Raw genomic sequence first — 26326 nt, 5'->3', positions numbered from 1 at the left:
TAAATATGGTTAACTAAACTTACATAAAAAAAGTTGATGTTGAAGAATCAGCTACTACCTCATGCTGGAGGTGTTCATAGTTTAGAGGCACTTGGACCTTAACATTTCCAGGACACTGAACAGCAGTGCCACAGTCACAGCCAGGGTACAGAAACCAAACTCTCCCAAAGGTTTCCATATGGCAGAAGCCCCTTTGGGTAACTCCAGTACAGATCCACCAGATCTTCAGAAGAGTCCTCACCATAAGATATCTCTAGGACTAGCTCTAGGACTCCTCCATGTGCCTCCAGGAAGGCACAGAAACCTTCCTTAAGGCTTTTCTCCTCCTCCTGCAGAAGTTTCCTCCTGCCCTAGCATCCCATTTCCCAAGTGGGCTCTCACAAGAGGGGCTCTTCAACTCACTTCTGTTGAAACTGCATCATCCTGCAGGAAGGAACCCAAGACTCCTTGGGCTGCAGAATCTACAAGACCAAAAGCAAAGCCATGCTCCTTGTGTGCTCTCTCCCCGGACAGAGTGCACAGAAGACTCCCTCCTGTCCAAGATAGCCATGGCACCAGGCACTCTCCCCCGGAGACGGAAAAAGGCATTTAGAAGCTCTCAAGACTCAGGAAGGAACTGAATTTTCTCTTGCACTTCCCAAGCATGTTTTCTAAACACTAGGGCACTACAGGAAATACATGTCACCACTTCCTGTAGTCAAGTGGTGTTTTGATTTATTGTTCTTATAGTTCTATCATTCTTAAAGTGAAGTGTGCTCAGTGCTCTGGAAATAGACACATACGGAAGTATCTTCAGGACTGTTGCAGCTCTGGAATCCCAGTAGACTTCTCCCTAGCCCGCTGGTCCTACCAGACCATCTCCCTACTCTCCTGAGATGCTCTGGGGTTACAGGGCTATGATTTCAGCCATTAGGGTCATAGCATTTCCCACTGTCCCCAAGCAGCTCCCTGATGGCCACAGGCAAACATTTTTGGGAAGGGCTCTCTGTGCACTGCACAGCAAACTGAGGCACCTTATTCAGGGTTTGAAACAAATGCCAGCAGCACTTCACTTGCTAAAGCCTCTATTAAGGACAGTACAGAAAGCTCTTAGAAACCCTGCAGTGGCAGTACTATACACAAGTCAAATGTTAGAAAATTGCTTTCTAAACAGCAGGCAGGATCGCACTTCATAAATTTAGGTACTTGACCAGCAGGATAGAGCAACAGACACATATAAAAACAACTGTTGCTCTCAGAAGTCTTATTTATTAAGAGCAGAAAGGAAATTTTGCTTAAGTTTTATACATAAAAAAGTAAACAGTAAATTTTTTTAAAGTCTTTCCACTGGAAAAAAAAATGAGAAATAAGTTGTCTTTTAGATAATGTTTATTTAAAAAAATAAAATTAATTCACAAAGATACCACACTATTTTGCATGCTGGTCATCCCTTTGACTTGCAGAACCTGCTCCATGTTTTGTTCTTTAGCAGCAAAGCGCTTTTCTCAGCAACGCACAAGCAAATGAACCACATAAATCTGGACTCAAATCTTGTCAACTACTTCAGCCACACAAGCTAGTGCGATATCTCTGTTTTTACCAGCTCAGGTCTTTAGTAAATAAATTTCAAGTGGACACTAAACAAGTATTTCACTAAGAGATGATAAAATATTAAAATTAAAAGCAAGTTGTATTGCAGCTTGTAATTATACTACATTAGAAACTTGAGTTTTTTGGGGATCCATTCACCATATAGAGATTATTTTGTAATCAAGGTAGTTACAAAGACAGAGCATTATTCCCTGCATGCTTTTCTGGGCATTGAACCAATAGAGTTGACTACATGTAGAGTTAACTAGGGTGTACTTGGAATTCACTCTCTCAGGCAGGAGACTAGTTAAGGAGTGTTACCAATAAAGAATAAGAGTTATACAACATTGATTATCATAAATTAATTTGCTCTTATCTGTTTTTGCCTTAGTCTCCTATATATCTTCAGCACGTAGCAAATCAGCTCTTTCTTATTTCTCCTTACGGTGACCCCCATTTACTAATGGTGATTCGAATGTGTGGAGGAAGACTTGATTCGGAATACGTGGATGTGCAGATGGGCAGCAATCTGATTGCACACGCTGACACAGTATCGAAGCAAATCAAAAAGAGAAAAGATCTGTCAAGGAAAAAAGTTACATGCATTTAGATATCTGTGTCTCCATGACACTATAGTATCACATGGTCCGTATTCTTCAAAATAAAATAAAAATAAAATCACTCAGCATCTGCTTTTCTAGAACTAAATCTTCAAGTCTGAGCTACATTTTCTTCCAGCTTTGTACAGATTTCAATTCTAGAGGCAGAGGGGGAAGTAAAAAAAGTTGTTATTATACAGGTATAATGAAATGCCCCATTAAGACTGGGTAGTGATAAAAATATGCAACATATCAGTTCTATCTATTAAAAGCTTTAAGCTGTTTTAGCAGAATAAGCTTGAGTGCTCTGTAAGCACATATGTTTACCTTAAAAAAGATTTTTCCTAAGGTTTGCAGCTGGCAGTGACAGATGTGTATGTCTTCAAGACATTAAGGCATAGCTATACACTTCACATGTACCGTATTCGCTTGCTAAAAAAAGGCATCAGCACAGATCTTCACAGTACTCCAAGCTTTGAAGATTTACTACATGGCTTTAAAAGTGCATTTATACTATGCACAGAATGTGCGCCGTTGAGCAAACCCTGTTTACCTCCTTTTGCACGAGCCCTATTTAAGATTGGCTCAAGAAAACATGTTCCCAGCCCACTGCCCTCTAGGCAAGTCAGCCGGCCTCAGCCAAGGCAAACAGTGTTTATGAACACTGTTCACAACAGGCTTGTTGTGATGGCTTGCAGAGAGGAAGGGAGCCTGTACTTACCAGGGCAATCCAAAGCACAATATACTCATCGATAAAGCTGTTGAAATACTGGTCCAGAAACAAGAGCGCTGGGCCTATGAATGCTGTGTCGTGCAGGTGCATTTCACTCTTGGTCATGTGTGCAACCTGCAGAAAGAAAAAAGTTTAAGTAATAAGCACAACGCTAGCAAACATAGAGTGGTTTCAGAAAGCACAGCCAAAAGAACTTTTCATTCAAGCCACATTCACTGATCATGTTTTTGCATGCCCGAGTGCAGTCTTCCTGCCTTGCCCCACGCTGCAGAGAGGCTGTATGCACCACATCCTCACTTTTAACAGTAAACATTTATGCAACTGCATGGGCAGTGAGTTGTGGTTGAAAATAACCTTTACTCTCCATGCGAGTTAAGTCCAGCACGGATCCAACTCACACAGCAACACAAGGAATGCCCTCAGAGCTAAGGGGGTGGTGTGGGGCAGCAGCTCTGCATGCAACAGGGTTTCCCCAGTGTAAATTAGTTAAACACCTGGATAAAAAAAATGGTAATTAAGGTTAATGCAAACCCTGAGTAACTACCCCAGATTTGACAAATAATTTTGTGGGAAGCCTTCAGCCGGCTTCAGCTGTTTTACCTCCGCTCCTTCCCCCAGCAGACTCTCCTCCCTCCCGCACCTGCACATGGCAAGTTTCAGTCAGTTCTGTTCCCAGTTCGTCATCCACGTGCCCAAACACATTGCAGAAATGTGAATGAGCAGCCAGGGAAGAGGAACAGACCTTGGGGAAGTGTAAACTATACCAGCACTGTGCAACCAAGGCCTGAGCGTGAAGTTGACTGCTCCTGATTCAAACACAAAGAAAGGTGAAGTGCAGGGAACAGAGCCCAAACAACTTCTTTAATAAGCAAAGTGCAAGTATCATATCATTTTAGTACAGGCCAGAATAAAGTTGATGAAATATGCAGAGAGCTTTAGAAGCTACAAAAAAAAAAAAAAAAAAAAAAAATCCAATGCAAAAACAAAAGAGACTCAGTGATTCAGAGGCACTTACCACTAGCTTATTTGTTATCTTAGCAGATACACAACCAAAAGTAAGTATATACAAGCAGGGATGCTTTTCAAAGAGCTGCACAGCGGATTTCTTGTAGATCATTGCAGCTAATGCGATCACAGACCCAATATGAAGAAAAGGTGAGAGGACACTTGTTCCCTACAGCAAGATAAAAGTGTTAAATTAACAAGACACACACATTGCAAAAACAACCTCAGTAAACCAAGTATTTGTGTGGTGAGACAACAGGTGGTTTTTAATTAACGTCACATTAAAAACATGTCACCAGCAGGGACAAAGTGTGGTGAAACCTGAATGAGTGTTTGATCATGTGGCTGAGCCTTGCTGGTCCTGGCATCCTGCTCTACGCCTTGTGTGCAGGTTATAAACTGACTTAAGCCACAGGTTCAAAAAGGCACATCTGGAAAGTCATGAAGTGCTGGGGAGGAAGTAAAGGCAGCAGGTCCAAGTACTCACTGCTATAGTAGATCCATTTTTGCCAACTCCGCCTGTGAAGATTACACCAAAGTAGTTTGTACATGAGAATATGGTTCCAGCAACAGTACAGAGAGCTGGGAATATTTTCATCTGAATATTCAGCACTGGAATCTTAATAGTAGAGAGACAAGAAGTTAAAATACACACAAGCAAACCAAAATAGGGTTTACACACTGCTACTGCACTCAAACATTCCACTTTCCAAAAAACACATTTGCTTTTCTCTCTCTTGTATACACAGATTTAAATTTCTAGCAAGTGTATCAGAGAACACGTGTATCAGAACAGAGCACGTGTTTTTCCCAATAATTCCTCCATCACATTTCCCTGATCTGTGGGACTTTTCTTTGATTACCTGAAAAGAACTATCAAAAGCAGAGAAACAAGCAGAAACCTTCACTAGCTAAGTGTTTTACCAACCAGGCAGAAGAGAATTTTATCAGTGACCTTTTCCTGAGCCTGTCATAAACATTTACAGCTGCAGCTCAAAACCAACCTGGGCAAAGCAAGAGCTATTGGAGATAATCACGCAAACATCCTCTAAAACTGGATTTTACCCTATGGGCCGTACAGGGAAAGCAGACAGAAATCAGACAGGGCATCTCAGAGTCACTCACCTTAAGACAGCAAGTGATGGTGTTGCTAAAAAAGGTAGTGATCATCCTCATTTAATGGCAATGTTTTGAGCAGAACAGAGGAAATGAGAAGTGAAAAAAAAGCTCACAACAAACCACAGTGAATATGTTATAGAAGCAGGTGTTGGGAGAAAACTTCCCAGGAGAAAAAAAAAAAAAAAAACTTCCAGCTTTGTTTACACAACTAAGTCTTCTTGGTCCCTTAATTCAATATTTGCAGCCATACCACTCCCAACTGGATAAACACGCTTGGCTCTCAAAGAGCAAAGAGTCCAACTACAGTGAGAAGCTCAGATGAGGCCAAGTTGTTTCAGTATATTCAATTACGCTTTCAGCAGAGCTTTTAGAAAGCCAAGATTCTGTATCTGCTATTATGTTTAATGGCTTAAGGAGCGCTGGGTGTTTTCAGGACTGTACCTGACAATTACGAGGCAGAACAAGCTCTACCTCTTCATGCTTTGCTCTTACAGAACCTACAGAGGAGCAGGCCAGCTCTCCAAATCGCTGTCCTGCAGGTCCCCAGGTGGCACAGACCAGGTGACCCTCCACAACACATCTCCCTTACTCAGGCTGCACTCAGCTGAAGAAAATGTTTTCAGAAAGACGCTGAAGAGAAAATTATGACAAGGAAGCAAAATGCAGAGATTGATACATTTTGCTGAGATCTAAACACATTAATAGTGCTAGGAGCAGGACTCATGAAGGTCTCATCTCAGTCTTGTAAGCAAACACAGTGTGTGCTGACACCTGATTCAACAAAAAATATCTTGGTATTTAAGGAATGGGGTGAATTTGCTCTTCTGCAGGAAGAGGGAGACAAGGGCAGCTCTTTGCACCTATGGGAATCAGAAGAGATTAAATTCAAAGCTTCCCAAAGAAGGGAAGGGAAAAGGCTGGGGAGGAAAAAAAAGTAAAGTTGGAGAAAAAAAAAAAAAAAAAAGGAAAACCCACAAAATGGGCTCCAAGAGTCATGCCGAGGAAAGGGAGAGGATGAGGTGAAGTCGGAGAAGTACAAAAAGGCAGTAGCTACTAAGTTGTTTCGCCTATGAAAGAACTGCAGCAGGGACAAGAGTAACAAGAGCAGCAGGTAAAGAATAAATTAAATGGTGTTTGTCAGGGAATACATTAAAGCAAATCCCAAATCATTCACCAGAAAAAACAATTTGAGATCCCCAGACCTATTCTGGATATTGCTACGTAGTAATGGACTGGGAAACTGATAGGAAAAGAGCACAACTGAGGACTCAACAAAGCAATACTGAAGACCACCTAAGCCTCTGTAAGAGGATATGGAGGCTCTTCCTCCAGCAGCTCTTTCAGGTTAATTCACAGGTAGAAAAAGTTCAATCATTTGCACAAGAAACAGCATTCTCATGGCCATTCAGGCAAGGCTGGACCCCAGCTGCAGTGTACAGCACTTCCACCACCACCTCCAACAAGGATAACAACTGCTACAGGTCAAACCAAGCTCACTTTATAGGCATGAAATCCTTATTCTTAATAGAAGAAAAAAAAAGAAAGAAAAAAGAAAAAGAGGGGAATAAAACAGGGGGAAAAAAGGGAATAGAAGTATTTCTAGCCCTTTTCACTTCAAACATATTAATAAAGGCATCAAGCTGCACCTAAAGTTTGCTCACGTGACTCACATTTCCAAATGGGATCTTGGTTGGAGTACTCACCATCCATCAGAAGTCACTGGATGCCCGGAGCCTTGCAGAAGGGTATTTTAAAAAGCTTTTAAGAGACCCTACATTGACAAAGGAGGAAGTCGGGACAGATCTATCATTTCGTGGGGAAAAAGGATAAAGCTAATGAAAGCAAGAATTGTCAAAAATACACAATTCTGCAATCACTAAATTCAGATCATTCTGCTTTTTGCATGCTAGCATAAGAAAGTGGAATGTTTGAGCACACAACCATGTATTTCATTTCTTTTTCCTTATAAACACGATTTCGCTGTTTATAAAAACCAATTTTGCTGTCACATGAAATGTTAAATAGTTTTTCCTCCATGACAGACTCTGCTCTGCAAGTAGCATACAATGTTTAACACTAAGCAAAATTTCACCCCTTGACAATTTGGAATTTCCCTTTTTCGTTCATGAGAAACAGGGAGGTTTGCTCTCTGGAGAAATGCAGAGAGCAAACCTCTCTCAATCCAGCTGGATTTCCAAGTGTTTTAGTCTAACAGGAGTTGTCTGCACAAAGTCTTGAGATTTAATAAATATTCTTTGCTGAGCTGCATTGGGCTAAAGAGGGTGAAGTTATTAAATAACAAAAGGGAAGATTTTTAAGCTCTCTCATGCAAATATTATCTTGCACCAAACCACGCCAGTAGCTTCTGGTGCCGCAATTTTCTCTTTTTAATAGAAAAATAAAGGGAACCGAAACACGAACTGGGGAATCCCTATTTCTAACACACTGCCATCCTCAGGGCTTCGAGGAAGCCTGGTGCCAGCAAGCTGCCTTGTGGGGTCATTTTTCAGAAATAACTCTGGCCACACTCATAAATTGCAGGTGGTATCGACTTTGCCAGTAATATAATAGTTTGGGATGAGTAGGGGGTCTCTTGTCTTTTTTTTTAAGCCTGGAAGGACATCTAGCAAAATTGGGGTAACCAACACAAATCCTCTAATGTTGTACAGTTAATTTAGCTACTTTTACGGCGCAGATTAGAAATCAAGTGATCTAGGTTAGAGCATTTCAGTAATTTTTGACTATCTCTTGGTTTCATTATAGATCAAGATTTACTTATCCACCTTGAAAATGCTTTCATCAAATGCACAAGCAGCATTCAGGAAGAAAAGCCTTCTATGAAATCAATATTTCTGCAGCTTGCTCAATTTACTGTAGCTATGCTTGCCTGGGCAATGTTGTTTCAATAGGCGCAGGGGGCTTCAATAACACTAATATAAAATTAAATTTATTAAATATAAAATATCTCATGTCTGTCAACTTACAGGGACTAGTGAGCCTCAAAGGCTGCAGGATCTATATATAATCACCTCATAATCGATGCCTTTGATCAGGCTCACCATAATTTAAAATATCTACATAATAAATAAAAATATGTATAAAATAGCATTTTTTCCACATTTAGATCAAGTTAGTTGCTGAGAGTTATCAACTGCTCTCCAAATATTCCTCCCATAGCTTCAACTCAACTCAAACAAGCGATCAAGCTTGCTCTTAGCTCAAGCTTTGGTTAGATCACTCTAAAGTAGCTGGACTTCAGCAAAGGATGAAATAATACATTGCCCTAATTTAAGCCCACTCTGGGTCTGGTATCTTTCTACCTGCAAAACAGTGGAAAACAAGGGTTTCTTGAAATATTTCTGGTAAAACCAGAGCACAGATTCATTGCCATTTAATCCAACTTAAGGTATTTCTAGACAGGCGCTTCTTCCAGCTTTCTTCTAGATCACTCTGATTTTATACTGCTCAACAGAAATGCACATTAATTAGAATATACAGCAAAATTACCAGAGATTGCCAAAAAGGTGGTCCTCCAATCACTGCCAGTAAATGCATGATTATTATGAAGATTTGCACTTCAGTCACATCAATTCTGATTAGGTAAAAAAAAAAAAAAAAAAAAAGCCAAAAGAAGCCAGAATTACTCAAAGCAATTTCAAGTCAAGTATTTGCAAGCTCAGCAGCATTCCTCTATCATGCACACTATATAATTCAATGACACTTGGGAAAATAGAGACATTGATAATTTAGAAAGCAAAATATATTTTAGTTTCTTTGTTAAAAGAGCCATGCCATAGTCATTTTTGTTTGTTTTCTCTAATCTCAGAATGTGGTAAAAATCCATGTTGTCAAAAGGACCAGTTGGAACTTTTCTTTTAAATGACCAATATCAGTCGAAGAAATAAATATTCAGTTTTAACCTTATCCACCAGGGGCGGAAAAAAAAATCAAATTTGATTTTCAAATTATTTAACTTCCCAGTTTTCCCCCCTATTTCACTATTTTCACTATCTTTTTAGATGAATCTTTTTTCTGAGAAGCCCCAAAAGAAACTTGAATCCCTCAAGAGCTTTTGTGTAGCGTAAACTGTAGTCTCAACTGCATTGCTAAAGATTGCACAACTCGGTATCTAGCGAGTAGCAAGAGAAACCACTTCTGGTTCTAGCAGAGCCAATACTTTTGTAGAACGGCAGGAAGGAAAAGTTTACAAAAAAAGACTCGAGCTAAGGCGTCATTTTAGAGATCATGCAAAAGCCCCCACTATCAAGAAGAAAGAATAAGGCCACAAAAAATGACCCCAGAAACATAATTAAAGGAAAAAAAAAAAAAAAAAAAAGTAAAATAAAGAAGGATTTCTTGGTGTCTAATAGGAAGCAATATAATAGCTTCTTGCATGGCAATGCTGTCCCAAAAATAATCCTTTGGGGCACTTCCAAAAATGTTTGCCATATGCACTAGCTCTAATCGCCATTCTCCCTAAAATACTCAAACTCTGTTATTTGGCTCCATTCCTCGATGCTGTAAAGATCCTCTTGATATTAAGCGCAAGCATCAGCAATAATGACCCTTTTTCCACCAAATAACCTACAAAACCATATAAGTGACTTTAATAACCCATCAGTGTGCTATCACCTCCAGTGCTTTCTATAGCTCCAGCTTTGGGGTAGATCCTCCAGTCTAGGCACAATGTAATTCTCTTTGAGCAGTGGAGTAATTGGAACAGGTGATAATTATGGGGCTGCATCTCACTCCCAGATAGGACATCTCAAGAGCATGAGAAAGCAAAGGGCCCGTGTACATGGGATGCAAAAGCCATCTCTCCATGCAGGCAAGCAAGGTAAGAGGCTCCCAACCCTACGGTTGTAGCTGCTGGAAGCTCCCTCTGCTCCCTCCCAGAGTCAACACGCAGAAAAGGAGAGAAGAACAAAGAAAGGAAGGCAAGAAGAGGGAAGAGCAGCAATAGCCACCCACTAACCAGTCACTAAGACTATAACGCAAAGGAGTTTGGCCCGGGAGGCTGGGGCTGGCAGAGTAAAGCTGAAGAAGATTCTAAAAACGGTCGTTTCCTCTACATGCTCCTGCTTTGCAGTTTGTCTCTTCGCCACGTCAAGCACGTGGCTATGAAACACGCAGGAAACCCTCAGGGGTCCTCCTCTATCCTGATTTCTGCACCAGCGTGATCTTGTAAGTCAGTCAAGGCTGCTATGGTGGCTAAGGGGAAAAAGGAGGGGCAGAAAAATAATTCCCAGAAAAAGTCTTTAAAAAAATCTTTTTAAAAAATCTGTTCTTGTGATCTCACCCAAACAGATGGAATATTTAAAACACTTCGCAAGAAAAGCTCTGGATTCTAACGTCTTGCAAGAAGAAAGCACTGCAAAACACCTGAGTAAATGCAAACTGCTTCCTCTTTGCTTTCAGACTTGGTACAGAAACCTGTCTTCTGCATATTCAATTGAAGGGCTGAAGCAGCTCAACAGGATTACACGGGTTTTTACACATATTTTAGCCTCCTGCACAACCCCTGTCAATGCTATGTAAGAGCATGAAGTAGCTGGAAAAGCTCACAGGAACAGCAGCTAGTAACTAGTGAAGGCAATTTGAGTTTACAGCTTCACTTGGACAGTAAAATGGGTTTCTTTGGTAATCTTAATAGAAAAATAAAACAAGAAAATATACTTAAATGAGATTATTCAAAATGAGGGGTGAAGGATGAGGTTTGTGGAAAACAGAGGCTCTCAGAAGAGATCAGTAGCCCACATAAGGCAATGACCGAATCCACGGGTGCAGTGTCCGGATTCAGATCAGGACAATGGGATTATCGGCTTCAGGCACAACCTGCACTGCACTGCCCTTAGCTCTGCCCTCCGCCTTGAAAGAAAACAGAACAGGGTACAAGGGAAGGGTTCAGAAATGACCTATGAGAGATGTTTGCTCAAAAACTCCTCCTTCGGTTATTATAAGGATTGCACAGAGTGAAGCTTTAACTTCAATTTCTCCATTAAGGAACTGCTCCTTAAGCCGGAAGATAGAGATATAAAGTCTGTCAGCAAGAAACAAAACACTAAAACTTCTACTATAAATAAGGTGCAAGTTCCTAACAGCAGCAACGCGTTAACCGCGCTGGACTCTGTCCCCGTCCTCATCAAAGTCACTGTTGGGTGGCTTTGTAAGAGCAGCTCTGCACCAGCAGGGCACCCGCTGCCAAACGGTCACGTTTGTCCTTGGAAATCCGTGATAACGGGAATCCGGATGGGCAAGTCCTCGAAGCCAAACCACAAAAGGGAACAAGGCTTGGAAAGAAAAGCCGGGTGAAGAGCAGCTATGGCTCATGCTTCCTCTCTTCGTTTAAGCAGCAGTTTTTACTGTCAGGGAAAACCCTTCTCCAACCATTTGTGTCTCCTCTCAAACCAACTGCTCATCACTTCACCTTTCTGTGGCATCCTGAGGCCACCGGCTGCATGAAGAAACTGGCTGGGCAAGAACAACACAGCGGAAGAAAAAAGAAAAAAAAAAAAGAGAGAGAGAGAGAGAAAGGAGAGAGAAAAATAAAAAGGTTCCTGTCCCAGTTCTCAGCAGATCAACTTTCTTCCTCTACTTTGAGCAGCCTCAATAACAACGTGAGCACCATGGAAAAGGCAGCCAAAGGTCTGTGCTGCCTCTTTGGCAGTGGAACGAGCCCATGCTGAGCTGAAGGGACCACGTAGCTGCAGACTGGCAAAATGAGGGAGCAAAAGGAGGAAGAAACAGGAAGAAAATCAAGGGTTCCAAATGCGATGCAAGTGAACTGCTATAGAGTTGCAGAAAAGTGCTGGGCAGCCCTTAAAATGCAGCATGGTAATAAAAAGAAAATAACCAAAAAGCAACTCAGCAGTGGTTTTATAAAGCAAGATGAGAAGGTGATATGCAGCATTACCCGGAAAATGTTAACATATATCAAGGCAATCTAGAGGACACTCATTCCTCAGCTTTAATCATTAACTTGTATGTGCAAGTTACTGCAGGATAAAATGAAAACACCCAAAAATTGCTTCAGTCACCTTGCTGGTTTTAAGTTCTGGGAAACAGAAAGGTATCCAAAAAACCCCAACAAAGCAAAAAACTGAACAACAGGAAAAAGCTGCTTGATGAGTCTGAGCCTGGACTTGATAAAGCTCTTATGTATAGTCCATAATCTTGGGGAGGGGTGAAAGACACCACTAAACATCTAGCTTGCTTTAGAGATCAGGGAAATTATTCACAACACAGGAGCATTAAACTACTTTGATGGTGGGGAAAAAAAAAAAAAAAAAAAAAAAAAAACACACACACACACAGGTATCAGAAGGAGGGGAAAAGCCTTTGGTGCTGCAGGCCTCAAGGCTTTAGTATTTTCTTATTACAGAATGTCAGATAAACCCAAGCAGCCTGGTGCCATACACAGACCTGCAGGAAAGCAGAAATATTTCAAAGCAATGAGAGAATGGGCCAGTTCAAAATCCAGTTCTATTTTCTCCTTGCACTTTTATTTACTTGCTGGACATCCTAAGCAAAACAAATAGTCAAGGTTTGCAGCTGCTGTTTTGCAGCTAAATTAGGGAGGTTCCTTACAGCTTCTTAACTGGGATATTTTCAGCAATCGCTTTGGCCACACTTCCCCTAACCTGACAGTTCTAGGGGTGTGCCCAGTGTTTCCTGACAAACTGGGTCACGTCAGCATCGCCCAAAGCGTTTGTGTCGCCAGGAAGGTGCCGAGAGCCAGCACGCCCGCGCGGAGCTCTCCGTTACCTCGGGAATGAGCTGCTCTCCCGAGACGTGCCCGTGCTGCAAGGGGGGGACCTAAGCTTGTCGCAGCAGTTCCTCAAGGGACACAAAGCTGCTTCGTCCCAGAGAGCTCCTAGTCACGTAAATCCTTGCAGAAAATAAACAGAAGACCTGGGGTCAAGGAAGACACAGGCATCAAGGAATAGAGATTAGACACTGAAGACAAAGCTGGCAAGACCCTAGACTTAATAGCTGAGCTAGAAAGGTGTAGACTGAACATTTAATTGCAAGGCTGAGAGAAACATTTAAAGTGACCTTGAAAAAACTGATTTTGCGATAAACTGGTGGTAAGAAATAACCATAAGCAGAATCTGCAGAACCAAAGCTGGAAAACAAGAACTCGGGTAAAGCTGGAAAACAAGAACTCGGGCAAAGACTTAACACTGTATCACTGAACGAGAGATTGCAAATGAGGGCATCTCTATTTGCATTCCAATACAGCTGAGGAAGCAAGAGCTCTGCAAGTTGGCAAGTGCCCGTGTTGTCAGCCCTTACTGTTCGACTTCACAAGGCAGCAGGATGCTCCTCTCCAGCTTCCAAAGACATTCTGCGTTCTTGCAGAGACCCGCTTGCACCGCGCACGCTGCAACATGTGTTACTCTATTTTTATTATCCTTCGTTATTTTATCGCACATCCTTTCTGATCATGCCAAATATGAGTATAAATTACTTGCCAGGTTTTACACTTACGTTTCCTATAATAAAAGGAGATACTGGCAGCAAATTTGTTTTACCATTTCATTTGCTAGGAAAGTCTGGGCATTTCACAAGTTCACACATGAGCTCCCTCATATCTTTATGCAATATATGCTGTGCTAAACCGTATTAACACATGGTCAGAACTCCCCGTTTCTAGTGTGTGAAACAAACACTAAGGGTGCATTTGCTATATGAAATACTTACCAGATACAGAGTGTGAATATATATTTCCTGTAGCACATCCATCTCAAAAACAAAGCAATACTGAAATCAAACTCTATACTGCCAAGTTACCTTGGCAAAGAAGTGGAACTTTCCTCTCCCTCTTGCTTAAGATACATGAGGATAAATTTTTAACTAATTTATTGCCATCATAAAACTTGAGTTTCTTCCCATTATCAAAAAAGTAAAGGGAAAAAACCCCACTAACTTAAAAAGACATAAAATGCTTTAGTGGCTAAGGAAAAGCATTTTAAAACTAAGCATCTTTTCAGGCAAAGTCATAAGGTTGTTATCACAACAGGCTAAAATCTTGATTAAACGCTTCCTCCGAGTCACTGCTCGATACATTACCATTTCCTGACACGAAGTATTTCCAGCCTTTCATGTACTGTCACCAAAGTATTTGAAAATCATGTCATTTGACTACCTTAGGAGCTGCCTTCACTGACATTTCCCCCAGTGCCAGATACGAACAGTGGCTGTTACAGGATCTATCGGATTGCTGATGCTGTTTGATCTCAAGTAGGCCTGGTAACTAAAGAATCTTTTTAACAGCCTCATGAAGGCAGAGATTAGGCTGAAATATTAAATTTAAGAAAAAAAGAGAGAGAGAAGTAAAAAAGAAAGAGAAAACAGCAAAATTTATATCAATGTGAAAGTGAAAGTTTAAATCCAGTAACTTTTAACAACATAATTTTACTTGGGAAAAAAAGACTTATATAGACCACAAATATAAAGCTGAAATAAAGAAGAGAAAGTCCCTTCTAAAGAGCGGTAAACCAGAGCGGAAAGAGTGGTATCTTTAGCACAGATGTACGGAAAAGCATATGGAAAATAAAGACAAACAGGAAATGAAGTTACTTAACAATGAAGCTATAAGCACAGTTAAGAGTTGCCTACAAGGACAAAGGGGTGCAGGTCAAAATAGCTATTATTGGCCAATTACCACAAATTTTAAGCTATTGCAATGCATTCAATTCCATGAACTAGCCAAGCACTTTTTTTTTTTCTTCCTCTGGTGGAAAGGTAGTTGTCCTAAAAAATAAAGTCTCTCCAAATTTAATAAGCAGTTCCAACTGAATCACTTTTAGACCCACACAGGCAGAGGCACTTCCACAGCCCTGGTTATTTTATAGGTGACACCATAACCTGGGCAGAATCAGATGTTCAAAGCCAACCTCTCAGTTTAATGGGCAGCCCTCTGCTCTGCTTTTACGTACAATGCGATGCTTTCAAAACCAATTTTCAATTGCACTGGATGGTCATTCATCCTTTACAATCAGCTTTCCCCCCCTCTTAATGGAGCTCTTGTGCAATACCCTTAGCAAGACACTTCTCAATATACCAGTTATTATGTGCATGACAAAGGTGCTGTCTCTTAGTCCATGCCGTTGCTTGCTGAGCAGCATTAATTCTCTCTTTACCGTGTAGTTCCAGAAACAGGGCCCCAGGATTCCTGCGAGCAGCTGGATTGCTACCATACAGAGCATAGACTCTGTAACATCAAATCTATGCACGAGGGAGAGAAACATTGCAAGATGTTTTACCGAGCGCTTCTGCTAGTTCCACCCATTAGAACCAATTTTCGGCTGCAGCATGAAACACAAATACAGACAGCTCCTTTAGAGCATTGCAAATTCACCACCGGGATAATTCCCTTACTCCGTCCTTTAAATTAATTACCGGGGGAAAAAAAATAGGGCATCAAGGAATTGACAGAGGTACTTCAACCTGTGCAGTATTTTGCATGTTCAGAACTCCATACAGAGCTTATCCAATTTACTGTATTAGGTTATAACATCACCTGCGGGGCAAATGCAATTGCTGCTTCATGTGTGAGAAGGCAAGCGGCATGAAATCCCCTGCTCCAATTCAGAGCAAATAAAAGCCATAATTAAACATACAACCCAGGATATCATCCTCTACCCCATGCTCACGAATGACACACAGTATATAGGGTTTTTCGCATAATGATGCTTCTCTATATTTTTTGTAGACTGGAAATGCAGATGACAAAGCAGCCGTCATCTTCAGGCTTCGCCGGCTGCACCTTCGGCCAGCCGCCTCCAAGAGCGGACACGGATTCACGCTCCGTGCTCCTTCACTTCCTTGACTCTCCACAAATGATGTTAAAGAGGAAGCCAAGGCAGCTACAGACAGTCATTCAGGGGTAAACAAGCTCTATGTCCTGCATACACTTGCTTTTCACCCCTGTCAGTAAAGGGTAAAAAATAAGCCATAGCAAAGACAGCTACAATACACATCTAGCACTTTGGTACATGTTTACAACATTATTTTAATAGCTAATTAATTTAACATTTGATCTAATTAAAGTTGTATTAAACTGCCTTGTTTAAAAAAGATTCAGCAATGAATTCAAGCACAGCAGAGATTCCATTTAAAGCAAGTGCTCATCAAAATGTTTATAACAGCAGCATGCATATACTTACAACAGGTAATTCTGTTGCTTTTGGAAACTGGAGTTTTCTTTTTGACTTTACTCAGCAAAAAAGCACTATTTGCAATTCAGATGTGGCTACATTTAAACATCATTTAAGAAAACTTAAAAAGGAGACCACCAACCTAGGCATGTGCTTGACTTTATTTAAATATTGCCAGTGACAACACTTTTTTTTTTTTTCCTCTGCTAGGTTTACTTGCTAAATTGGGAAGGATTTTGAGCGAGGCAACACACAACTGGTTAGTCACGCATGAAGAGCATACATTTGTCAACACTAATTTATTGAGCATCGTCAACATGTGATTTTTAAAATGTCCTGGCTTAATTAAACAAGCCAAGACATAAGACTTGAAAACGGCAACCAGTGAATCAAGTTTCACAGCCTCAAGACAGCTGCAGTCAATTCTTCCCTTGCCCAAAATGGGGAACCAAAGGCTTTAGTTCAAACTTGAGACTTTTTGAGACGGTCAAGGAAGCAAAAGCATCAAGAAGCAGATACTTACACTGGAGATTGCACTGAAATCAAGTCAAATGTTAATGATACAGCTGACTTAGTGCCATAAGACATATTAAAGGAAAAGTATTAAGACGGGTTTGCATGCATCCTCCTCCTCTCCAACCCACAAAAGTCATTGTGACAGCTCTGGTTTAGCATGACAAATCCAGAGAAAAAACACTCTTGCCTCACTGGAAAACTGAAGTTATAAGGCTGGGAAACTCCAGGGACAAGAGTTATTATTTGGTACTCTGGGCAGCAGTACTTTGGTCCAAAACATGATGATTTTTCTATCAGTCTTACCCATATCTACCACGTGTGCAAGTGGGATTACTCGGGGGCTGGGCAATGGGCTACAAATCTGAGCATGAGACAAAAAATTATTCTCTTGAAGAAACCACTGCACCCATGAGAAAACATTCATCAGCACACAAGAGAAAGGCTAAGAAGTCACAAGTGAGAAGTCCAGATGTTTAAAGGTTGCTATGAAGTTGACTCTTAACTCCTTCCAATGCAGCATTTTCACTTATATACACAAGTAGCATTAAAAAGCAAACTGCACAGAAGGAAGAAATGCCTCACTGAATTAGAACTATTTCCAGTTACAGGAAATTCATCTCTAGGTAAAAACAAAAGTTAAAAATCAACCAAATCTATTTTCCTTTCCCTTTTGCAATACACTTCAGCTGATATGCTAATTTTCCCTTTTGTTGCTCATTAAGGTAGGTTAAACGTTCAGCAGGAGAGATAAACAGGTGAAGCTTGTGTGTTTTGCATTGGAACTCAGTTTTGCAAAGTAGTAAAACTTCACTCAATGTTAAAAGCAGAAAAAAAAAAATCAGCAGCATCATCTCAGCTCCCAGTTCAAAACACTGTCAAAAGACTTTAAGCAAGAAAGGAAGTGGAGGAGGATTGTCATGGAGAAACCCATTACGGCTTGCTACCGCCCTCATTAATTTCAGCTGTAAGTATTATAGTGCAGCAAGACACTTACGCGTGTTTGTATTATGGATAAATATGAATAACGTACTGGCAACGCTGGCTGGTACAGAGAGCGCATGGAGAAAGATGGACCACAAGCAAACTTCACAGCTCCACCTTTCTGTGAGCATGGAGAAGCCAAGTCCTCCCCTACATCCAAAGGCTCTGCACTGAACTTCAAACTTCCCTCTGCAAATAGCAGAGGTGATAAAGTCCTTCAGAAAATACTGAAGAACCAAGATGGAAAGTGTTAAACAGTGAAACTATGGGAATTACTGTCTTATCTCCTCCTATAATCCTGAGATCCTGAAATTGCTCCCAAGAGCAAGCACTCACTGCGCTCAACTTTCTCAGCTTGGAAAGCTTCCAGCTATGGGTGTTGAGATTTGGTGCTTCTTTTCTGTTAAGTACTTTAAAGAAAGGTGCGAGTTGAACTGCTTTCTGAAATAGCCCCTCATTTACTCACCTCTGTAGCAGTACTGGCTGGAGGGTTCAAAACATTAGACAACTTGATGTTCTTCCCTTCCTAACCGGCTCCATTTTCAAGGGGACTCTTGCTCACATCCAACTGCTGCAATGTCATTTCACAGGAATGTTCCAGGATTCTCCAACATTCCTCAAGAGCAGCTGTTTCATCAGATAGCCTGAACTGTCTTGCTTTCTCTAGGGACCGTTATTCACTAGGGATTATTACTGAGCAAAGTAACATCTGTAACTTCTCAGTTGTATGAATGCTCTTAAGAAGTGCTCTTCCCTCTTAAAGTTGGCCAATAGGCTTTATCCAAGCCTCTAATTACAAGGGGTTCAAGATCAGGTTGTGCAACCCAAGGGCTAAACTTTATGAAGCACCCTTAGAAATTCATTTATCTCACTGCTCATCTCTATACATCTTTGATTGCGACAATTGCCAACTCTCCATTACCTCAATTAAAGAAAGCTTGAACAAACAAGATATTTCCTTTCTGAGTTAAAGCATTAAGTGCCAGAGTTCATGCTGCAGCCACATCTCCATGGCTCCACATGGATCCTTGATGGATCTCTTTTTTCAAAAAATGTTTTTACACTTCCCCAACTCAGCACAGTCACATCTATAATGTCTTAATTTCTGTGCTATAGATGTCTGCACAGCTCCAACCCAGGGACGGGGGTGCTGGGGTCACCTCTCAAGACAGCAATTGTGTTCTGGGCTCTCCAGGACAGGAGGGACATGATGCTTCTAGAGAGGGTCCAGCATAGAGCCACAAAGATGATTAAGGGACTGGAGCATCTATCATGGAAAAAAAGACTAAGCAAGCAGGGCCTGTTTAGCCTGGAGAAGAGAAGACTGAGAGGGAACTGATCAACATGTACAAGTACCTTAGGGGAGGATGTATGGAGGATGGGGCCAAACTCTTCTCCATGGTGGTCAGGACAGGACCAGTGGTAATGGGCACAAGTTGAAACACAGGAGGTTGCCTCTCCATGGGAGGAAGAACTTCTTTACCATGAGGGTGCCAGAGCCCTGGAACAGGCTGCCCAGGGAGGTTGTGGAAGCTCCTTCTCTGGAGATCTTCAACCTGCCTGGATGCCACCCTGTGCTCTGGGTGTCCCTGCTGGAGCAGAAAGGGTTGGACTAGATCTCTAGAGGTCCCTTCCAACCTCCACCATTCTGTGATTCTGTGTTTGCAAAGTGAAGCCTGTTCAGACCTTACACAAGCTCCAGCATCACTATTTTCTCTGCTGAATTTAATATAAAGTCAGACTATTTCTGCACTGAGCTTCAGATTAGATACGTTACTGAACACATGGACAGCTGCTAATAACCTCCTTGAAGCCAGGCCAACAAGGAAGCATGGAAGCAGTGAACCCAAGTGGAGTAATCTTGGCCCAAGAAGGACTAATAATACCACAGCTAAGAATTGTAATTGGACTCAGCTGACTGCATGCAAATTCCTTCCAGGGTTTGTGACTCATATCCTGCATCGTCTCCCTAAAATAAGAGATCAAATAAACCTGCTCCCAGGTAGGCCACTTGTTCCTTTTTCCTTTTTTTAAAAAGGAAAGAAAAGCTCCTATATCTCACTAACCATGATGCTTCCTGTTGTCTTTGCACTGCCAATGTCTTTATAGTGACTTTTAGTCAGGTAACCTACCGGATTCATCCTGATGCTTCCGGCTTCCTCGTTCTGAATTTTTAAGCAACACTGCCCTCTAGCTAACTTTTGAGCAATTTAACCAACTCAAGTTGCCTTTCAAGAGGTTTGTATCAGCTGCCGAGACCTCATAAAAGGTTATTTGATCATAAAGATGGAGACATCACCAAGACCTTACCATCTCAAGTGATTTTGTAACCTCAGAGTTGCCCAGGACAGCTCAGCAGTTGCGAATGGGAAGGACCAGAAGAGCTGATGTCACTAACGGGGTGCAGTTTTCCCACCCCACCTGCAATACTCTGTAGGAGTTTGGCAATTCAGCAAGCCAAGTTGACTAGATATTTAACTCCAAGTCTGAGCCAAGTTTAAGGACTAAAACATTGATCTCTCCAAGCCCTTTAGCAGCCTGCTGCTCTTCTCTGAGCTCTTTTCACTCCACTTGATCTCCACAAGGAAATACAATTGCTCCAACACCAGCTCATCATAAGCAATGCCCTTTCCTGCTTCTTGCATGTATGTCCCCCTGGCTCTGAAAATGCAGATAAAACCAAAAAGCCTGTATTTTAAGTTTTGCAAAAGCAAAGTTTCAAAAAGCCTAACATCAAACAGCAAGAATCGTTTACCAGAATAATGAGTAATCAGGGTTTTTGCCAGGGGAATGAACATCAGCTCGTGGCAGTCTATTAGCCTTATGACACGGAGCAAATTAAACATATGTGTTTACCATGCAATGCTGTCCAGTAACTCAAATAATGACATACAGACTTCTATGTCCTTATTGTCTTGTCTACAGTAGCTATACATTGATAGGTCAAACTCTCCTAAAATAAAAGTGTGCATAACATTGTGTCTGCTGCAAAGTCTGGTCTCCAAGCTTAAAAGACTTTTCACAAAATGAAAAAGTTACAGTGAGTATCAGCAGTGATGCACATATCTGTCTGGAGCAGAAAGCAGATCAGGCACTTTTGATACTTGCATCTGTAAAGTCAAGCACATGCCAAGGTTTCCAAAAGTGGAAGAGTTTTGTTATTAGGGCCCCATGAAGTTCAACGGAAGCTAGAAGGCCTCACCACTGAGACCTTTAATATGGTTTGAAAGTAATATACCTAAAACAGTGCATAAATTGAACGTAATCTCTTACTTTTAACATTGAAATATCAAAGAATTGTCAGAAACTGCTTTTACTTTGGTATAATCTGTCAGTCTCCTCCTTCCAGAGAAGTCTCCTTCTCTGGAGATCTTCCAAACGCCCTTGGACGCAGTCCTGTGCCACGTGCTCTAGGTGACCCTGCGTGTGCAGGGGGTTGGACTAGATGATCTCCAGAGGTCCCTTCCAACCTTAAGCATTCTATGATTTTATGATAATCAGGATTAGAATATGGTTCTAGATTTCCTTACCCCAGTAAACATTGAATACTGTTAAGCATCTTATTACTTTGAGCAGACCTTTTATGGGTTAGCTCTCCAGAATGTATTTATAAAACATCAATGTTTCAAGAGAATTTGTTGTTAATATTTGGCCTGCAAGAGCCATAACAGATATGAGGTCCAAGACCGTACTGATTCAACGGTATCTGAATCCCTACAGATAGATAAGGGCAGACCTATAACTTAGAAAAAAAGCAGAATTGCTTCTACATCCTATACAAACTAAGGCCAACTTTTGGAAGATTTTAGATGCAAAAACCATTTTGCAGCACATTTATGTTTAATAGATGTATTTTAGATACATTTGCACATTTGGGCTAATGAATCCCAAAGCTCATTGACTTCTTGTGTTTTGCTTCTCCCCATATCTCTCCATCCACTAGTAAATAAGACTTTAGTTTTTTGGGGGGATTGCTATTTTGGTCCCATTATTGAACAAGAGTCTCCATCAGCTAAAAAAAGATTCATATCCTTAAATTACAGGTACAATGTCAAATAACAGAATACATTAAGAGTTTTATTTAACAGTAAAGATTAATAATACTATTTGACTTGTCCTGATGCATGAGGGCATAAGTTGGTGTTTAACTGAATAACTGAAACCAGACTGCCACCATCCAATACAAGCACTCAGTTCTGAAGGAAGAAACATTGTGTGCTTTCCCTTATTTCAGTTTAATTCATATCATAAGCTCCTGATTAAATAAGATGGCAAAAGACTACTTTTCTATTCTTAATACAAACTAAATAACATTTGGTATTAACTGTGGATCCAACATAAGAGCTACCCCAAGCCATATGCACATACATAGGAATACAAACAATTTATTGCTACTCTAAGGATCTTCACTATAATTACACAAAAATGAACTAGAGAGGAAAGCAGCGTAACTTTCAGCCTTACTTTCAGCCAGGTTACTTACATCCCGAAGCGCAGCGTTCCAGAGACATACGTCTGCCAATGTGCGCAGTAAAACATGAACGTTCCAGCAAAACAACAAAAGAACATCCAGTCAGGGTTGGTTCCAAGCTGCACAGCAACACAAGTTCCCAAAACCACAAAGACTGCAGAAAAAAATCAGTCACATAGTAAAAAAATAAAAATAAAATGTATGTGTGCAAAGACCCTTCCCAGAATCAAATCTAATTGAGGACCCAGAAAAGGAGAAACAGTGTGAAATTAACCTGTTGTGTCTTAACATTTCACAGATGCTAAGAAATTAATGTTTCCATTCAAAAAGAAAAAAAGGCAAAAAGAAGCAGAAACTGTAAAAGTATATTTAAATTATTATCAGTTGCCAGATGTCCTCAGTATTGAAGATTTCAAAGCACCCTCCATTTTCACTAATATTAATGCCATTAGAAATCAAGAGACTTCACTAGTTTATGTAATTAGAGCCTTTGGCCATAATTTGAGTTTTCTCGCATGGTTTGCTGAATAATTTTTTTCCCTTTTTCATTTTCATCATGCCACTGAGAAAAACCCAATGCAAGATCCCTAAGGCATCTACACATTTATTTTAAACACACAAGAAATCATTTATTAAAATTTAAAGTGTAAAAGCTTTGGAATTTAAGTAATCAAAATACTTCATCCCTTCTTTTGAAACAAGGCTAAACTTCCAGATAGCTGAATGAATTCTATATACTGTGAAGGGAACCAATCTTATTTATACTAGTCTTAAAGTTGGCCTGCTACTGTCCTACCATTTAAGCTCTATATCTGACTTTGCAATCGTTTTACATAAGTTAGATCTAAAAATGAAAATGGAAAGGCATTTTAGCAGGCTTTTTATAGCAAACTGTCAAAATTAAGGCTGAGAAAGCTAAGAGAAACCTGAGGGCTCAGGCTGAATTAGTTTCATCCTTAATTCATTCAGTGTCAGTGTAAAACAAGGGTTGCGTTCAGTTAATTAAGAGAACTGCATACAGACAAAAGAGTACCAGGAGAGAAACCAGGCAGCTTCACAGTCAGCAATATCCCTTGTCCATTTATTCAATAAAAGGAACACAAGACTTCTGTGTATTCCAGATTTCATCCCTAAATGGTGATCAAATTAACCCTCATACTTCAACTAAAAATGACAATACCTGTGGAAAGTGAATCACAGCCATGATCAAAAAGTTCTCCTAAGGGAGTACTGCTATTTGTCCTTCTTGCTTGCTTCCCATCTATAGCATCCAGAGACTGGTAAATGAAAAGGCCACATGCACAAGCAATATATGCCCAGGGAGGTGCCTATGGAAGAAATTGTCAATGATGGTGAAAGATTTTTAAACCTTCAGACCTGTTTTATTCAGGCTATCTTACACTTCCCTTTAACAGTTCACTAGCACACATTTTCTCATCCAAATAGCTGCAAAACTACATGCATGGACCCTCTGCTTCCCAATAGCTGGTCGTTACCGGTGCAGGCAGAGCAAGTTATGACACATGAAATGCAAGAAAAACTGTGACATAGAAAGTATTAGTTTTGATTAATAGGCAAAGCAAGTCTTCTAAAGCAGGAAGGAAAGCTTCACTGAACACCTGAAAAATATATAGCACCACATATGCAAAGCAGGAGTCAGCTAAGCTCTTGTGTAGCTTCTGCTTTCTGCAGGGCAATTTGCAAAACACCCCAGCAATTAGCACCTTGAACACTTTCTTAGCCCCCAACACTCAAAACTGCCTTAGCAACACTGAGCTCATCTCGGCAAGGCTCAGCAAGACGCCGCATACTTAAACATCACCAAATAGAGGGTATCACCAGGCTGTGGGGCGCTCGCTTGAAGAGCTGTCACCGCTCAGATTGTTGGAGCTCAGGTGTAGCTATTGTGTCAGCTGAGATTTTTAAGACTTCAGGGCTCCAGAGACAATCCCACTTTCTTTCTTCCTTTTGTAGACAACAGGAGCTTCCCCAAAACCCATGCCTTAATATTCACAGCCTGTAAGGCAGCTTTATATAAATATAAAAAACAGATTTTGGTTTCATCCTGCTTTGAGAGCTGGCAGCGTGCTCTGCTTTTTGCAATGTTTTCCCCCCAAGAAGAAGGAAGAACATGTCACCCCACATGACCATGCTCAAGAGAGGTGACAATCTGATGGAATCCCATCCCATGATACCATTTCTATCACTCACGTATCATTTTGACACTCACTGTTACCTTTCAGGGTTAGGTAATTCTATCTCTATAAACTTGAAAAAAAAAAATCAGACTGTTGGCTCTTCTGGCACACTACTTTCATCATCAGCGTATTAAATGTCTGTATCTGCATAAGATTTCACATCTGCCTATATTATCTAAGTATTTTGGGTCTTTTTAAACAAGAAAAGTGCAGTTGTATTGCTAACTGTGCTTTGCTAGCTGGGTCTCCCCTATCCCAAACTAAGCAGACAGCAGAACAAGCCATATTTTATTTTCTTTGTGGCTACCAGAGAGTTTGTAAGACAGCTACATTCCCCTAGCTACCCCTTTAATCATCTGGAAGTGCCAACTGCCCTTTGAAAAAAGGACAACTAAGAATGAGCTACGAAGAAGAGATTATTTATAGCTGAAAGCAACAGCACTTTCAGAAGTAAACTGTGTTTTCTGCAGCCCTGGAGCCCTATCTTCTTCTCAGCTATTTGATGCTTAAAAGCACAAGCTTCCAGCTCTGCCACCAAGACGGCATCCTCCCTGTCCTGCCAGCACCCAGGGCTGCAGCACCGCACGGCAAATCGGATAGGGCTGAAAGCTCCCTCTACAGAAAGTTATTTTTCAGCCAAAGTGAGAAAACGGGAGTTACTTTGCGTTTAGCAAATGGGATTGAACAACAGTGCTTTAATGCAGCATATTGCAGCTAACAATATGATACTCTGACACTGAGTGTAGCTGGTTCTGTATTTCAGGAGTTTAATTATCATCCAGATCACATTTGTACTCTAGATGTTAATTATCCTCTGGTTCAGCAGCCTATGCTACCTGCTGCTTTGCTGAAGTAGACACAGGGTGAAATAAATCTCCTGAAATGAAGCCCAAACTCCCAGGCCCCGGGAATATTGCTATTCGAGAAGAGTGAAGGTTAAAACAAAGGACACCACAGCCTGGAAGGAGATGCTGGAAGCATTCACCACTCAAACTTACTTTTCATTTTAAACTTGCGAAATTATTGCATAACTATTTCAACAGATTTCTAGAAGAAGAGGTAAACATCTCTTTACTATGTCATACAGGAAAGTGATGAAAGTGGGGATGCACAGTGCTGAACATCCCAACTTATAAGGAGTTTCTGTAGAGCCCAGGTAGAAATGTGCCTTACGTCACTTGATTTCAATCCTCAATCTCAGCTATTAGACTTGGTTATGTAGGAGCTTAGATATTTCAAGGACTCAAGAGGTTAACCAGCTATTAAACAAGTAGAATATTCTGTGCGTCAAATAAATCCCTTCTCCATTCACAAAGCCACAGTTCACAGCGTGTTGCATCTAAGATGCCCATACAGGCCAACAGGCCAGGGCTCCAGATGGGATAGAGAAACGTCTGTTTTAACAAGCTGGGCTTTGTCACCTAAGTCACATTGCTGTGATGTCCCAAGCTGCAGGGCTTTGCTGTGCAGCCCCATGCCTGATCGAGCCCTTCGCTGTAACTCAAGCTGGCTTCGCAGGCCAACTCAATTAACTGTCCATCGATCCACCTAGCGTTTCTTGTTTGTGGTAACTCTAGATCACACAGAGCCAAAGGTGACTAACCTTGTCACGCAGCGAGAAAGCAAACAGGCAACGTCATGTGGGCTATGACAGTTGCAACTCTGTTTTTTCATAGTCTGCACACGAACTCGAACATACCCTGCGAGGCAGCAGCTTTCTTGCAGCCGGTCCCTGCCAGCTGCTTCCACAAGTTATTTTGGAGCTAGACCCCATTTCACCCCTTGAGCAGCCCCCAGCTGATTCACTCAGCGAGCAGCATCCTACTCCCAAAATTCACACGTGCTCTTTTCGCATGCGAGTACTCACATGGATGCGCACACACACTGCAAGTACATTACAAATAACAGCATAAACCTGAAAATTGTGGGCTGTTAAGTGAGAAATAGTTCTCCACAAATGGAATTCATGCAAG

General features: G+C 41.1%; 1 protein-coding gene across 2 annotated transcripts in view; it reads right to left on the bottom strand.

Annotated features, from left to right (window-relative positions):
* Positions 1-1350: 1350 nt before the first annotated feature.
* CEPT1 (choline/ethanolamine phosphotransferase 1) overlaps positions 1351-26326 on the bottom strand; it is a 27011-nt gene continuing 2035 nt past the window's right edge. Inside the window, exons 3-9 of one of the 2 annotated variants that reach the window (XM_088539809.1) lie at positions 23336-23483; positions 22168-22309; positions 15171-15255; positions 4394-4525; positions 3917-4075; positions 2890-3015; positions 1351-2149 (exon numbers count right to left, since the gene is read on the bottom strand). In XM_088539809.1, coding sequence (XP_088395935.1) covers positions 2030-2149; positions 2890-3015; positions 3917-4075; positions 4394-4525; positions 15171-15255; positions 22168-22309; positions 23336-23483 — 912 coding nt within the window. In that variant the 3' untranslated portion in view covers positions 1351-2029. Of the gene's footprint in view, positions 2150-2889; positions 3016-3916; positions 4076-4393; positions 4526-8532; positions 8618-15170; positions 15256-22167; positions 22310-23335; positions 23484-26326 lie in introns of both variants that reach the window. The other variant, XM_088539808.1, reaches the window with a different exon arrangement.

The sequence above is a fragment of the Tinamus guttatus genome, unplaced genomic scaffold (genome assembly GCF_059628265.1).
Source record: "Tinamus guttatus ecotype Peru unplaced genomic scaffold, ASM5962826v1 Tinamus_guttatus_pri_ptg000049l, whole genome shotgun sequence".
Classification (NCBI taxonomy): Eukaryota; Metazoa; Chordata; class Aves; order Tinamiformes; family Tinamidae; genus Tinamus; species Tinamus guttatus.
The sequence above is the reverse complement of the archived record's forward strand: the minus strand, read 5'-3'. Positions and strand labels throughout refer to the sequence as shown.